At 35.3% G+C, this 14,869-nt stretch overlaps 1 protein-coding gene across 2 annotated transcripts in view; it reads left to right on the top strand.

Annotated features, from left to right (window-relative positions):
- The window catches only part of GXYLT1 (glucoside xylosyltransferase 1), a 28,586-nt gene extending 18,421 nt beyond the window's left edge, over window positions 1–10,165 (top strand). For both annotated transcript variants that reach the window (XM_039726855.1, XM_039726854.1), the window contains exons 5-7: window positions 5,609–5,732; window positions 6,033–6,205; window positions 8,265–10,165. In XM_039726855.1, coding sequence (XP_039582789.1) covers window positions 5,609–5,732; window positions 6,033–6,205; window positions 8,265–8,426 — 459 coding nt within the window. In that variant the 3' untranslated portion in view covers window positions 8,427–10,165. The remainder of the gene's footprint in view (window positions 1–5,608; window positions 5,733–6,032; window positions 6,206–8,264) is intronic.
- The last annotated feature ends 4,704 nt before the right edge of the window (window positions 10,166–14,869 follow it).

The following is a 14,869-nucleotide window of genomic DNA, read 5'->3' as shown; positions in this document are numbered from 1 at the left end:
ATTTTTTAATTTGCTTTGAAGTCCTAGTTTTTGTAGACAAAGAAGTTTTTCATGAAAGTAGCTACTACTACATGCATGGAAGCAATGCACACAGCAGTAGAAATAGTCATTGCTTCTCAGACTTGAAGTTTTTTCTTATGTACTTGAAACAAGTACAAAAGCAGAGTTGTGTGATTATGCTTGGGGGAAAGTACATCTCTGTTTAAGAGAAGTTTGATTAGGGAAGAATAATCATGCAGTGAAAAACTTAAGGAAGATGCATCCATAAGAGAAGCAATATATATTTGCAGAAGACATTAATTCTCCCCCATTTCCAGTCTAATAAGCAGCTTTCATCCTAGCATTCTTGCTATGTATTTTTCTTGAAGGAAATTCAGAGAATTTAAGAGAAATGGAGAATGGATTATCTCAGTTGTAGTTAAAAGTAGAAAGTTTTAGTAGCTGTAGTGTATGGCTGCAGTTTCTCCAAAAAAGAGATTTATCTCTTATCGTGATAAATATATATGTACCATCAGTGAAATCTTGCATTGTCTACTTTATTTTACTGATTATAGCATATGGAGAAACAAAAAGACTGAAAAGTGTGAAGAGAAAAACATGGGATTGAAAGCTACATATATCTTAAGCTCTGATAGTGCATTTCTGTATAGTGATTTATTTTCAGTACGGTAAACACTAAGATAAATTTGGTCTTTTATTCACACTGTGCCAGAATTCTGGTTTAGCTTCTCAGTACAACTTAGGTTGTCAAATAATTGGAAACTTAATGTATTTTTGGTAAAATTTGACTTCACCTTGTCAAAAGCATACAGATTATGTAGGATACTAAAATTATCCATAAAATGAACTGTAGTTTTCTAGAGGACAACATGAAGTCCTTTCTCCTTAACACCTAAAACTGGTGTTTTCTTCAAATTTAAATGTATATATATATTTAAAATATAAGATTTAATTAAGTTAAATAATTCATGAATATTTTGAAATTCAAAATGAAACACTACACTTTCCCTTGGTTCTAGAGGGCTAAAATATTTGTTCTGTGTTTCTATGAGATCTGGGCTAAGAGAGCACTGAGCAGGGGAACCATTTAGGTTATTCTGCCCCAGTACTTAGAGTGTGGTCCCACAAGCTTGCCAGGTGTCACAGTGCCCAAAGACGCACAAGCTTTATTACAAAACCTACTGTTCATGGAAACTTGCAGAGACTGTTTGCATCTTCAGGTTCCTTGAATGCCTTATTATGAAGAGAATTGGTCAATAGGAAAAGTTGCAGACATCAAAGCAAAACTTCGAAAAGGATTTAGTGTAGCTGAGTCTATACACAGTGGGCCTGAGAGTGTATGATTTTTGCTTGTGACTGTTAGCAAAGGAACGACTATTCTCAAACCTTGGGAAAAGAGGTAGACCAAATTCAGGGGTAGGGACTGTCCTAATACCCTTGCCAGTGACACTGCAGATGCTTTTGGACCTTACAGTAACAGTTCCATGTTGTGTCCCACTAACTATTCCAGTGAAATACAGTAGGACTAGAAAATGCTTCCTTGTGTTAAGGGAAGGTGTGAATTTGTTTATATTCTTTCAGGAGGCTCAACAAATTCTTCAAGGAGTATATAAGTGCTGGGAATTTTTTTATCTTTTTAAAAATACCCGTAGACCTTTTTGCATGATACTGTAGTGCTAGAGCATTTATCTGAAGTGAAAGTTTTGGATCAGGATATTCCTGCAGTGCTATGAATTTAAAACTGTGGGTTCTTTGTCTGTTGTAGCCCAAATTACAAGCTGAGCCGCTTGAGGCCTTTAAGCATCTTTCTTCTGTTGTCACATTGATTTTTAAGAGTCAGGAGGATCCAGAAGATGGATAAAGAAAAAATAGAACCAGAGACTTTAGCCAATGGTTATAATGTTCATCTGGGTAGCAATAAGCTGTAGTTCCATGTACTGCTCGAGGAGTAAGTAATCTTTTATCCACTTACCTGTTTGAGCCTCCTCAGTCTTCTCAGGAGTGTCAGATCAGGCCATTTCAGACAAGCATCCCAGCTCCTTGGCTGTCGGTGGTGCCTAATGGATGTTGTTCCTTCTGGTCCTGTCTTATTTGCCTTGTGTGTGGAGTCTCTGTGTGTGTGTACAGCACAAATACATGCACTAAATGCACACATCTATAGGCTTGTATACAGATAGATGTGCATGCACAGATGTGTTACCGAATATGGTGTGTTCATTACACTGCGTAACTGCACATGACACTAGAATTCATAATAAAGCTTCCGATGGTTGGTGCCTACATGTTGTCTCTGCTAAAGCAGTAGTTACAAAATGGGAATGTAAAGCATTCAAGACTGTTTAGGATATTGATGCAGTAATAGTAGATGACATTTTTTGTGTTTGTATACATATAGATGTAGATATTTTTTAAAAGAGATATAGCAAATGCTACAGATACGGTGCTTTTAAACAAAAAGACCAATGTGGCAATGTGAATAGAGAGGAATGACTTCTATCACATTTATTGAGAAGGTTATTGATGCCTGAGATGCAGGCAGTCAAGGAAGGGAACAACAAGCTCTTAGAAAAATCAAACAAGCCCCAAATAAATTAACTTCAGATTAATTAACAGTGCAAAGTAGAGATTCATGGGTATGCTTTAAAGAAAAAAAGAAAGTTCAGAGAGCTTCTGTGACCTAAACCATTATAACTTTTTTTTATCATTCATTGTTGCTTAGGGCTGTAGTTTCAAGAAGTATGGTGAATGTGCACAAAACCAAATTGCTTCTAAAATGAAGGTTCCTGTCTCTTACCAGCTGCTTTTCCCTACTTTTCTTATTTACTTGGTTGTAGCCTTTGGTGTTTGGTCCTTTCTGTGATTCAATTAAATTTGATGACAGTAGAAAAAGGAAATCCTTCTGCTGGGTTATTGAAGTATATCAGCTTACATAAATATGCAGTAAGTGTTGGCACTACATTGTTAGTGTAAGAACAGGGTAGGATCATGTAAACAGAAGGCAGAGGGCTGGCTCTCCCTTGGCATTAAGGAAATTTAAATTGGTCAGCTGTTTGTCGGATGCAGCTGCAGTTTGTTTAGATATTGCTGTGTGATTTGAGAATTTTTCCTCAGCTTTATATTTTCTTAGAATTTAAAAAAAAATAAAGGCTAAATGTGACAGCTTTTGTAAGTCTGGCTTCAGCTTTGGCTAGGCAGAAGTTTTCTGGTACAGAAATTAGTAATGACCAAGCTAAACAAATAAATGAAAGCCTAACCAAAAATGTCAGAAAATACTTTAATGTTCCTCCATATATTTTCTTCTGCTCAAATAAACTAGAATTTTGGGAGTTCTTTAGAACCTGTCTGCTTCAATTGGATGTCATCACAGAAATGCCTACTATCATTTGAGGTTTTTTTTCTCAAATAGTAAACATTCTTTGCATGTTGTGGAATACTGGAGAAAAGGTTTATATTCTGGACATTTTCAAATTAATGTAGCATTTTTTCTTTGAGTTTTTTTACTTGAGTAACTTCTGCAATGCAATTCTATCAGAATCCTACTTCTCAGGCTGTTTCACTTTACAGTGGAATATTTTAAAGAAGGAAAACAAGTAATTATTCAAGCAGTTTCTCTTGCTCCTACACAGATGTCATTATATATCACTGCCATTTTATTAATATATAGCTATTTTCTATTTATGCAAAGGTTATGGAAATATTACAATTTCCAGTTCTTAAATCTGACAGCACTATTTGTCAAGTGGTAGTGCTTCTAGACATCTGGCTATGTGATTCATGTTCTTATCTGCTTTGCATCGTCTTGGGATATCCTCTAGATTTCTCTGCTCTTAAAACTCTACAAATGAAAAGAAAATTCTATTAAATAATGACTTTAACAATTTAAACTTCTCTTTCTATGTGTTGCTCTAAAACTGTATTTGTTGCTGTATATTATCTTACCATGATTTGCCTGGTATGATTGAGCTAATTAAATTCTGTTTTTAATTCTTAGCATTTTGCCTAAACTTAAACCTTAGGTCAGTATTCTGGGAATTGCAAATTTCAGATCATTAAATTTTAAATTTACTTGGTGTGATTCAGTCTTATTTATTTGCTTTTTTGGAAGGATTTAGCTTAGTGTTAAAGCCTGTGTTTTACTTAATTTAATCACTTTTAATTGATTGAATCTAATGACAATTGAATTTAGTGATATTGAATCTAATGACAATTCTTACTAGTGAAGAATTTTCTTGTGCATTTCTTACGCCTGCACTCATTGAATACTTACTTGCAGGCAGTCATAATCATAAATTTTTTAGGAGAGGAGAGACTGTAATATTCTGTTTGGCTTCTTGCATAATACAAGGCATAGATCTTTTTTTTGTATTAATTCTTGTCTGAAATCTTGTAGTATTTCTTGGTTTAGTCTTCAGTTCTGAAAGCCCTTCATATTTCATGGCTGAAATGATCTGAGGGAAGAGTAAAAACTGAACTGCAATTTTATGCACTTTCTAGTTTGTCAGTGTAAAGCTCAGAGAAAGAAGTCTTTGATACTGTAAATCTCAAACTGAGTATTTTGCTCCTGGTAATCTGTCTCTTAATGTGATATTCCTGTATGCAAATCTGAAACTCTTCTGGAGTTCTAATATAATTTTTCTTTTGGCAACTTGCTTAAAAAGAAGCAAGGGTACAATGCTTGTACTTGTTCAGGAGTTTTCTCTCTATGGGACTTACTGCTACTGCATCCACACTCTCAAAACTGTGAAGTACAGAGTACAAAGTGAGCAGCCTTGCTCCTGCTCTGTTCTAGTTGAGTTAAACAGGGTGTAAAGAGAAGAGATTAGCTTTAGAATATGTAACCATTTAAACTGCAGATTTGAATCCCTTTGTTAACATGGAATTCAGTGTAGGCCAGTTTACTCCTCAACCAGAACCTTAGAACTCCTTTTCTTTTGAAGTGATTCTGCTAAATCAAGAATTCGGGAATTTGGTATCAGCTGTTTTTTTTTTGTTCTTACTGACTTTTGCTACTGAAAAGTTGTCCTGTTGATGAGGAAATTCAAGTTCAGTAACTAAAAAAAATAAGTTCAACTTGATGAAAATACTTCTGAAAACCTTGAAAAATTTCTGAATTTTTGTACACTACTTTGTAGCCAGTATTTTTTATCTGTGTGTTCAGAACTATTTAAGAATTAATTTTATATTGAATTGGTTCGAATTTTTACAGTTATTGTTAGAACCTGTGTATATTATAACTCTGTGATAAATAGAGAAATTGCATGATATGTGGATATTGAAGTACTCCCCATCTATTTGCTGCATGACTTAAATGCAGTTTTGGTATTGGATCCTACTGCTGTATAAAAAATCCCTTGTTATTCTTAGAATTCTGGGTTAAGATTTTAGAGGGAAATTTTTTGGTAAGTTGATCATTGAGAAATAAAGCATATTGGAAATGTCAATAACAAGTTTCCTTAGATGGGCTTGTTGGTTTAAAAGGATGAAGTTATCTGTACATTTGAGATTTGTATCTTTGCAGTGCAAGCTACTGCGATTCTGTAAGGCATTTCCTTCCCTGCAGGTAGAACTGTCCTGAACGTGTGTTGTTTTGCTTTGTTCTGTTTAACAGAATGATATGACACCAGTCCGGTTACAATGGGGAGAAATTCTGATGCCACTACTGAAGAAATACAAGCTGAACATAACATGGGGTGATCAGGATCTATTGAACATTATGTTTTTTCACAATCCAGGTAAATCCACATTGATTTTCAGCCTAACAATGTGAAATTATCTTTTCCATGGAAAAAAAAATATCCAGGAAAAAATCTAGGAAAATATTCAATAAGCAGGCTTTTGGGTCAAAGCAAGGGACTATTCACTTCTGAAAGCATTTGAGACGTGCTGGAGCTTGCTAGAGTGTAATTAACTGTTAGATTTCAAAACAACTGTTCAGAAATTTATAAAGCTGTCCTAAATAAATAAAGAAAATATTGGTTTATTTCCTGAAACAATTTTGATACTTAACCCAGAGTTCTCATTTTTCTACACAGAAAGTCTTTATGTCTTTCCTTGCCAATGGAATTACCGGCCTGACCACTGTATCTATGGAAGCAATTGTAAGGCAGCTGAAGAAGAAGGTATATTTATTCTTCATGGAAATAGAGGTGTTTACCACGATGATAAACAACCAACTTTTAGAGCTGTCTATGAAGCGATAAAAAATGTAAGTGATTTTTGCATTGTACTTGTTATTCTGTCATGTATGTTTATCTATAGTAGTACATGTGTTTTGTAGGCATGTTGATATTCACCTTGATTGCAACAAAGTAGTATTTTTCACTTTTAAGTAACGTCAAGTGTTTTACCACTTTTTTCTCTTTTATTGTTTGGATGGAGTTCCAGTATATTCCTGTTTTGATGAGCATCTTTTGATAGAGAGTGTAGACTGTATCTAGGTTAGAATTCTAGAACTATGCCTGTAGTTGTCAGTGTTTATTTAAAAGGCTTTATTATAATTTATTTAATAAATCACCTACTGAATTGTTTCCATGAGTATTTGGGCATCTTAGAACATCTGACTAGGAAGGGGCCGACAACTATCACTGAAATCCAAGTACCTGGCCCTGCATAGGGCCATCCCTGAGAGTCACACCATACACCTGAGAGCATTGTCTGAAGACTTCTTGCACTGTGCAGGCTTCATGCTGTGACCACTTCCCTGGAGAACCTGTTCCAGTGCCCAACCACCCTCTTCTGGACCCTTTTCCAAATATCCAACCTAAACCTTCCCTGACACAACTTCAGGCCATTCCCTCAGGTCCTGTCGCTGTCACCACAGAGCAGAGATCAGTGCCTGCCCCTCCTCTTCCCCTAACAAGGAAATTTTAAGTGCAGTGAAGTCTCCCGTCAGTCTCCTCCAGGCTGAAGAGACCAAGTGCCCTCAGCCACTCCTCACACGCTTTCCCCTGAGGCCCTTCACCATCTTTGTGGTCCTCCTTTGGACCTTTATATCCCTTGGAGCTTTATATCCTTCTTGTGTTGTGACTGAAAGTGCACGCACTGCTTACTCAAGGTGAGGCCACACCAGTGCAGAGTAGAGAGGACAATCTCTGTCTCCAGGCTGAATGAGCCATCACCAGAAGCTTCATTCTTTTGGAGATTTTAAAGTGCAGAAAAAAGTCTCTTGTTCCCAAAGTTTGTATGCAGAACTTTAATACCTAATTGTATATAGATTTGGATTGTAAAAATTTTTTTTGTATACTATGTTTTGACCTTTTCCAGAAATTCAGTGTATTATGTTGCTGTTCCTTTAAATACTAAGCACAATGACTTTGTTTTCATTCTGCCAATAAGTCATCTAATGAACCATTTATCATTACATCAGTATGCTCACTGAAGAGCTGTAAAACTTAGCACTGATGCACATTTTAATGTAGGAGGCTACTGTGTGTGTATAACCTACAAAAATCAAGAGTATATTTTAATGTTGCTTTATTACACATTGTCATATAGGTATAAAAATGAAGAAAAGTACTTTTGGGGGTCTGAGAATACATTGCAGAGAAAGTAATTGTATTTCCATAAAAATATTATTTCTTTGTTTCCTTTGAGCATTGTCAAAAATAGAAGAAAAAATTATTTCCTTTTATTTATGTTCCCATTTTGTATGTGGATGTGTCAGAGAAAGTACGTAAACCACTACTGATTCAATGGTAATAAGATGAACAAAATTATGTTACTTCAAAATGCTGCTTTAACTTAGCATTTGTTTGTAAAAATTATTGCAGTGTTGAGCTAATGGTAACTTTATTTCATGTTAAGCATAGTATGTGTTTGACCATCATTCAATTTAATGAAACTTCGGTACCACTTTTTATACTGCTGTTTCATTATAATTTGATAAGACTTGTATTACTTAAAGGTTATATGTCATTTGGGAAAGTTACCATACAACAAAAAAATATCCAGAAATCATTTTAGAGTTGTAAATTTTTAATTGGGTAAGGTAATTTTAAAAATTTCCTCCTTGCCTGTCTGAATACGTTCATTTGCTTAGCATAAAAAATCTTTCTTAGGTTTATTGAAAGCATGAGAGTATACTTCTGTAATTTAGAGGTGTTTTTAAATTATTGCATTCAGAAGCAGTCATGAGTTCTTGAAAACATTTAATAAACCTATAGGCATCAAATATGATGCTGAAAATAATTTTTATAAAACTCTTAATACCTCTGAGTAATGACAATCTTCCATATTAACCTTAAATTTTCTTAACCTCTTTACAGTATTCATTTGGAGATGACCTGGTCCATTCGCTGCTGCAGCCCCTAGAACGGGAATTACAGAAAACCACGCACACATACTGTGGAAGAGTATACAAAGTATTCATAAAGCAGCTAACAAAAAGCATAAGAGACTTGTATGCCAGAAGATCAAAGGGAAGGTGATTTTTGACACCTAGCTATTACATCAAGAGACTGAATTAACATAGTTGGTCAAAAGGTGCAAGAATTCTATTACAGCTTGAATGGGCTTTTAATGTGCCCAGAAAAAAAGTTTACTAGCATACATAAAAATGAAGTAAATATTCATGTAATGAAGAGCAAGAACTTTTTTCTGCAATGGTGACTTTCTGGTTTTTTGAAGTTTAATCAGTGCTAATGTTTGTCTCATATCTGATGATTTGGGTGTTACTGGCTTCTATGGTCAGTAATTTTAGTCTGCATAATTCAGTTATCTAATGATAAATGAACAAGGAAGAAATGAAGATGGCTCTCTTTGGGAGTGTACCTCATATATTGTCTAAAATTCTATTAAACTGTGAATGTAGCAATAACTGAGTCAGCAGCACTAACCTCACTTTAAAGGTGTGAGCCTTTATGTAAACAAAGTTGTTTACAAGTGCAGAAAATACTCTCTTGTCAAAGAAATGTGTTTTAATCATTGACAATCTGTATGTGCCTTTATATGTTCATCTCTTACATGTTGAAGTACTGTTTTGACAATCTTGTTTCGTTTATCTCAGATGTAAACTGCACACTATAAATATGATTTTCTGAGAAATTAATGACTAGTATGTGATACTAGCTTTCTCTGTTAGTAAATACAGAGACTTTATATTAAAAATAATTTGTTTCAACATTGTAGAGCCATTAGCACCAAAAGGTAGAGCAGAACTGAGGGTGTTTTAAGTAAAAATCCAGTTTGAAGTTGCTTGTCTTACAACACTTTAAAAAAAATCATGGTTTTGCAGCTTTATAGTATAGGGCATTTTGAAAATAGAAAAAAAGCCCAGTGGTGGAAAGGTGTTGCTGTTGTATTTCCATACTAGGAATTATTACCTGATGATTGTTATAGAGTATGTAGTACCTAAAAGTGAAGACTGTAGTAAGAGTTCTGATATTCAGACTGTGTAGTAGATGGGGTTTTTTTTTAGAGAATATTTCCTGTTATAATACCTTTTTTTAATAAATGGCTTTAAAATAGTTTTGGGGTAGACCCTCAACTACATGAATGCATTACTGTCGATAGGGTGATATTGATTTGTATCCAGGAAAGGATTAGATTTCCTCCAATTATCTTAGTGAAAAAAGAAAAGCTTCTGTTTAAGTAATAAAAACTTTTTCTCCAGAGAAAACCATGAAGAAAAGGGCTGAATTCTAGTGTTACAGTAAAATATTTAAACTTGCATGGTATGAAATGTATTTGTAAAGCATATATGAACTTAGATAACCTGTCTAAGTGAGATGAAGTCTTCATAAAGTGAGCTTTTGGATTCCAGGACAGTTCCTGTGTGGTGAACATGTAGAATCCACTCACTGACTTGCACCTTCATCCCAACCCCATTTTAAAAGCTTAATTTTTGTACCTGTTTCCTTGTCAAATATAGACTGGCTTTGACTTCCAGATCCATGTGAGCTGGACAAATGCTTTAGCAGTACAAGAACACACTCCACTGTCAGCAGAGTTTGTATCCTGCTTCTAATTTCCCTGCGGGCTCAGGGTATAAATTTTTGGGATGGAATCTAGGAAGCAGTCTGCCTCTCATGTAGATCTCTTCTCCTTGCTGTGTAACCTTTTGAAGCCTGAAAATGTAGAAATCTCTGTGAAGGTGAATACTGTAACTGACTGATTTTACAATATGCAGTGCATTATTTTTTTATATAAATACTGATTTTTGTATCAATTTGTCTTCAGCTTTTCTTTTTACTTGTACTATGTGTTTGTATTTAAAAAAATCTTTCGACTTGTTTTTGTGTTTGACTTTGTAGAAACTTTCAGCTTTGAATTTATTTTTAGTGTGTTGTAGACATGTCAAGATACTCTTAAAACCCAATGGACCATTTAAGAAAAAAATGTGGACCTTAGCAGCAATCTTTCCACTTAAATTTCAAATTTTATGGGGGAGTAGAGCAAGAAGAATTAATATTGATGCTTATTGTAGCACAAAAACTGTTTCTTTGAATTAATTCTTTCTAGCTTATAACTAGAAATGTTTACTTACCATATTACAAATAGCAGAATATGGCCTTATGCCATAGGTTTTGATTAATTTTTTGAATAGAAATGAAAACTGCTTATCTCCATTCACCTCCAGGTAACACTCATGAACACTTCCGAAAAAGCAAGAGGCTTGTGTTAAGTAATTGTGCAGTATTTGTCTGTTTCAAATACATTTTTAGTTCTCTATTCCCTATGTTTTAAATTTAGGAAAACAACCTCCCTTTACAAACAAAAACCCAGATCTGGTATGTAAGGGAAACATTTAGAGACACTAAAAAGACTGGAAATCCAGATAACATGAGAGAAACCAGTTATGCTCCCAAACATTTGGATACCTGATTTGTAAGGTTAGATGCTTAGAAGTGTAGAGCTTACATCTAGCTTGGGAATTCTTATTGTTCTCTAGTTTTACAAACATTGCTTTTTCTACAAACACAGTGAGTACTAACAAATTACAGACTGTTAGGAATCAAATTTTTAATGATTTATTTGTTATAAAGTTATTATAAAATGTAAAGTTTAATAGAAAAATGCAAACATCAGGAAATGTACATTCAGTTTGAAGATAAATCTGTTTTCCTCATGCTTGATTAGTCTCTATGTCATGGTACATTATTCTGTCTCTTCTAAAGGGATCACAGTGTCATGGTAAAGAGATCTGTGTGAAGATGTTATCTTATCTGGATGAATTTCTGTCACTCATTGCAGACAGTATGAAAAGCAAGCTATCCTTTCATGGGACTGGAACATCCTTGCATGTGGTGCTTTGCCACTGCCAGTTACTAAGGCTGCATAAGCCTTATGAACATGTCTGTCCAGTTGTTTGTAGTTTTGCCAAAATTATTCTGTGGTGATTTTTAATACCAATTGCATTGGTTTTGGTAACCTTTTGGTTTAAGCTTAGAATGATTAAGAAAACAGGTTTAGAGGGGGGGAAAACATTTTTTGTTATTCTTTTTTAATAATATTTTAAAAGAGAATGGAGTTGCCTTGTGCTGGTTTTGACCCAAATTTGTTCAAGTTGTAAACTTCTGGCAAAATGCTGATTGGAAGACTGAGCTGTCAGTGTATTTCTTGATTTGTACCAGATTTCTGTCCATACCAGACATACTCTGACCATTCAGGCTTTCCACACTTCCATCTGTACACTTTACATAACATGATGACTAAGAAGCCAGCTGTCTGTCTTTTCCTCCTCACAAATCATACTTCCTATCCACACAGGATGGAAAAGAAAGTAGCTACAATCTGCTGGTGGAAGGAGGATATGGTCTGGGTCTGCTTGGAAGGTTTAGAGGCAGAACATGCAAGAGCTGAAGGTATAATGTGTTAGCTGTATGTGCGTTCTTGGACTGTTTTTTGAGTGGAAATAACAATGAAATGCTGCTGCGTATTAACTCACATTTATGGCTGTCGTGGTGTTTCTGGCAGATCAAATGGGATGAAACTGAGCATTAACTTCAGCTTATCTGTAGGAAAACACGAGACTTCTGGTTTCTTCTGCCTGATTTATAAAGGTGCCTCCAAATGTATCGGCATATGTAGAATTTCTACTTCTTAGAAGGCTTAACTTATTTTTCGTTGTTTTCTGATTCAAATGGAAGGATTTTCAACTAGCAAAGAGGTTTAACAATAACCATTTACTGGCAGTATGGTTTTTTCTTTTTACTTGACTAAGTGGAATATTCATGTATAATTAAAAGGAATGTATAGGCTTTTTGTCCAGATCTTTTTAGTAAATTATCAATTTTTGAGTAGCAACTATTTTAACATTCTCTCTCGTGGTACCTAATGTGATCATGATAGTTATTGTGGCTTTCCTGTCCGCTTTGCTATTTTGTGAATGGATGGCATTTGAAATGCCATCCAATGATTTTTTGTGTTAAAATAAGTTGCAGAGAACTGTAATGTGAATGTGTGACTTCTATTATCAGAAAGTGGATTCTGCTGTAGCAGGGACAGTAGAAGCAGGAAGTAGTGGGAAGGTACTTCTCATCACCATGGATCTTGTGAAAGGTCTTGTATCTATCTTATGGCATTTTTGCTGTCAGTCCGAGCATTTTTCTGTGCACAGGAACTTTGAAGTGATTTTTCTCTTTGAAATCTTCTGTTTCTTTTTTGGAAGTTCAGTTTTGTCCAGCTGCATTTTTCTGTATATTTAAGAAGAATAACTGAAATTCCTACAGAGTTTTGCACAAAGAACAGCTAAGTTATTTATTCAAGTTGTCCAAGTGGGCAAAGCGTGAAGCCAGTGAGTAAAAAATAACTAAACATGAGTGTATGCACCCTAGGAAAACAAAAAATATTTGATCTTTTTAACACTACAGAGAAACATTTGACTTGGTCTCTGTATTCAACTGCCGAATCTTAAGTAATGCAGGATAATTTCCTATAGAAATGCAGGTTGCCTCACAGTTGCATTTTTGTCCTAGTAGAGTATTCAAAACTATTTCTCAGGTTTCAAAACAGAAGATGTTTACAGAAGTAATAGTGAATTTTCCACTTCAGGATGTGTGGAGGAAATCTCATTTTAAAGTGGTTCTCAAAATCTCTCTCTTGTAACCTTTTAGTGGATCTATAAGAGCAGCTTGTCCTGAAACTTGTCATGAAATGTAAGGTTTGTTGGTCTCCTATCTTTTTTCAAGCCTTTGTGGGCCTATTAAAATTTTAAGTTTCTTGAAGGAATATTGAGTAATTGGAAATTCTTATGTTAAAATTCAGTTGTGTCTCTTAAGTTTTGTGGTTGCTTTATGCACAGCTGCAGTCAATTCTTGAGAGAGTCCTCATTTAAACTTATGAATGTGCATCTTCCTGTATATTTGCTTGCAAATTTCTGCAGGGCTTCTTTATGCTCCCTTCTGCCTTTTCCCTACCCTGCTTTTAGAAGATGATCACTAAGCTCTTCATTCATTTGAATGCTTATAAAAATTGCAGGAGGTATTATTACAGGTCTCTTTACAGAAACCTGTAATTAAAGGAGGACTTGTATGCCTGCTGTGGTTGGGGTTTATTTTTTCTTTTTCTTCAGACTGCTGTTTGATGATGTTCAGGTAGGAGGAAGTTTGCAGCCATTACTAAAGTCATTATGTTGTTTCAGTGATCATCTGGTAGTTTCTTCCCTGAATATCTGTTCTCTTAGGGTAGATGCATGGCTGGTGCCTGCCTACTTCATCCATATGATTCCATGTTTCTTTAATCAAAGCAACGACCATCAGTTCTGTTAATTCTGGATTTTAAATGCTTCTCCTATATCTGGTGCCACCTTAGTTGCACAAACCAGGGACTCAGTCTATTTCCACTTACAGGTCATACAACCATAGAATGTAAGTTGGAAGGGACCTTAAAGCTCATCTAGTTCCAACCTGGCCTTGAACATTTCCAGGAAAGGGGCATCTACAACTGCTCTGGGCATGTTCCAGCATCTCACCATTCTCTTCACAGTAAAGAATTGTTTCCCTTATACCTAATTTAAACCTTCCCTCTTACAGGTTAAAGCCATTCCCTTATCCTGTCAGTAAAGCCTTTGTAAAAAGTCCCTCTCTTGTAGGCCCCCTTCAGGTACCGGAAGGCTGCTCTAAGGTGTCCATTTTTTATTTAATTTCCTTGTTTTAGTTTCCAGCTAATCCATAGGAGTAAAATAGAGGGATAACAAGGAATGCACAATTTTTCACAACAGGAGCTAGATAACTACAATTTCTGAGATAGAGTTAACAATTTTGAAATAGTTCTCTATCCTTGAATCTAATTTCTGATTTGGTGGATGTGAGGGTTAGTGTCCTGTGTTCATCAAATGATTGGACTTTTCCTTCTGTCAGCCCCTTATGTGGAGGGATGTGGAGATAATTCTTAAAAGACTGATTCCTTGTTTACTGTGAATTTCAAGGAAAGAGCTATAACTTGTCACTGTAGATCCTTAGTATCACCCTATCTAAACCCTCTGAAATAGGAATAACTGCTCCCTTGCTGCTGTGTTGTTGTATTGGTTTTATTTGTTAATGGTCATGCTAAAAGGGGAGGGGAAATGATGCAGTTATTTGCATCTCCTTGCTAGTTCCTGACCTGTTGTCTTTGAATTCCACATAATGTTAAAAACCAGCAACTAAACCCAATTTCAGAGTCTGGTCAAAGCCAGGGATGAGCATTTTCACACCCTCATTTAGGAACATGGGTTGTGTGCCATACTCATACATTAGGCATCAGGACAGTTTCCTTGTTCTGTTTTACCAAAACAAGTCTACAAAAGCAGGACTTCTCAACTCTGATACACTTTGTTGCTGTACCAATAATGCCAAACTTCTAAAATACAGGCATGTTATATTCTGAAAGTGTGTTAGAAGCCTTTAAGCATAAAGTCTGTAAGTGTTATGACTACTTTTCAAGGTACCTG

The sequence above is a fragment of the Passer montanus genome, unplaced genomic scaffold, assembly GCF_014805655.1.
Source record: "Passer montanus isolate IOZ18808 unplaced genomic scaffold, ASM1480565v1 scaffold6, whole genome shotgun sequence".
Classification (NCBI taxonomy): domain Eukaryota; kingdom Metazoa; phylum Chordata; class Aves; order Passeriformes; family Passeridae; genus Passer; species Passer montanus.
The sequence above is the reverse complement of the archived record's forward strand: the minus strand, read 5'-3'. Positions and strand labels throughout refer to the sequence as shown.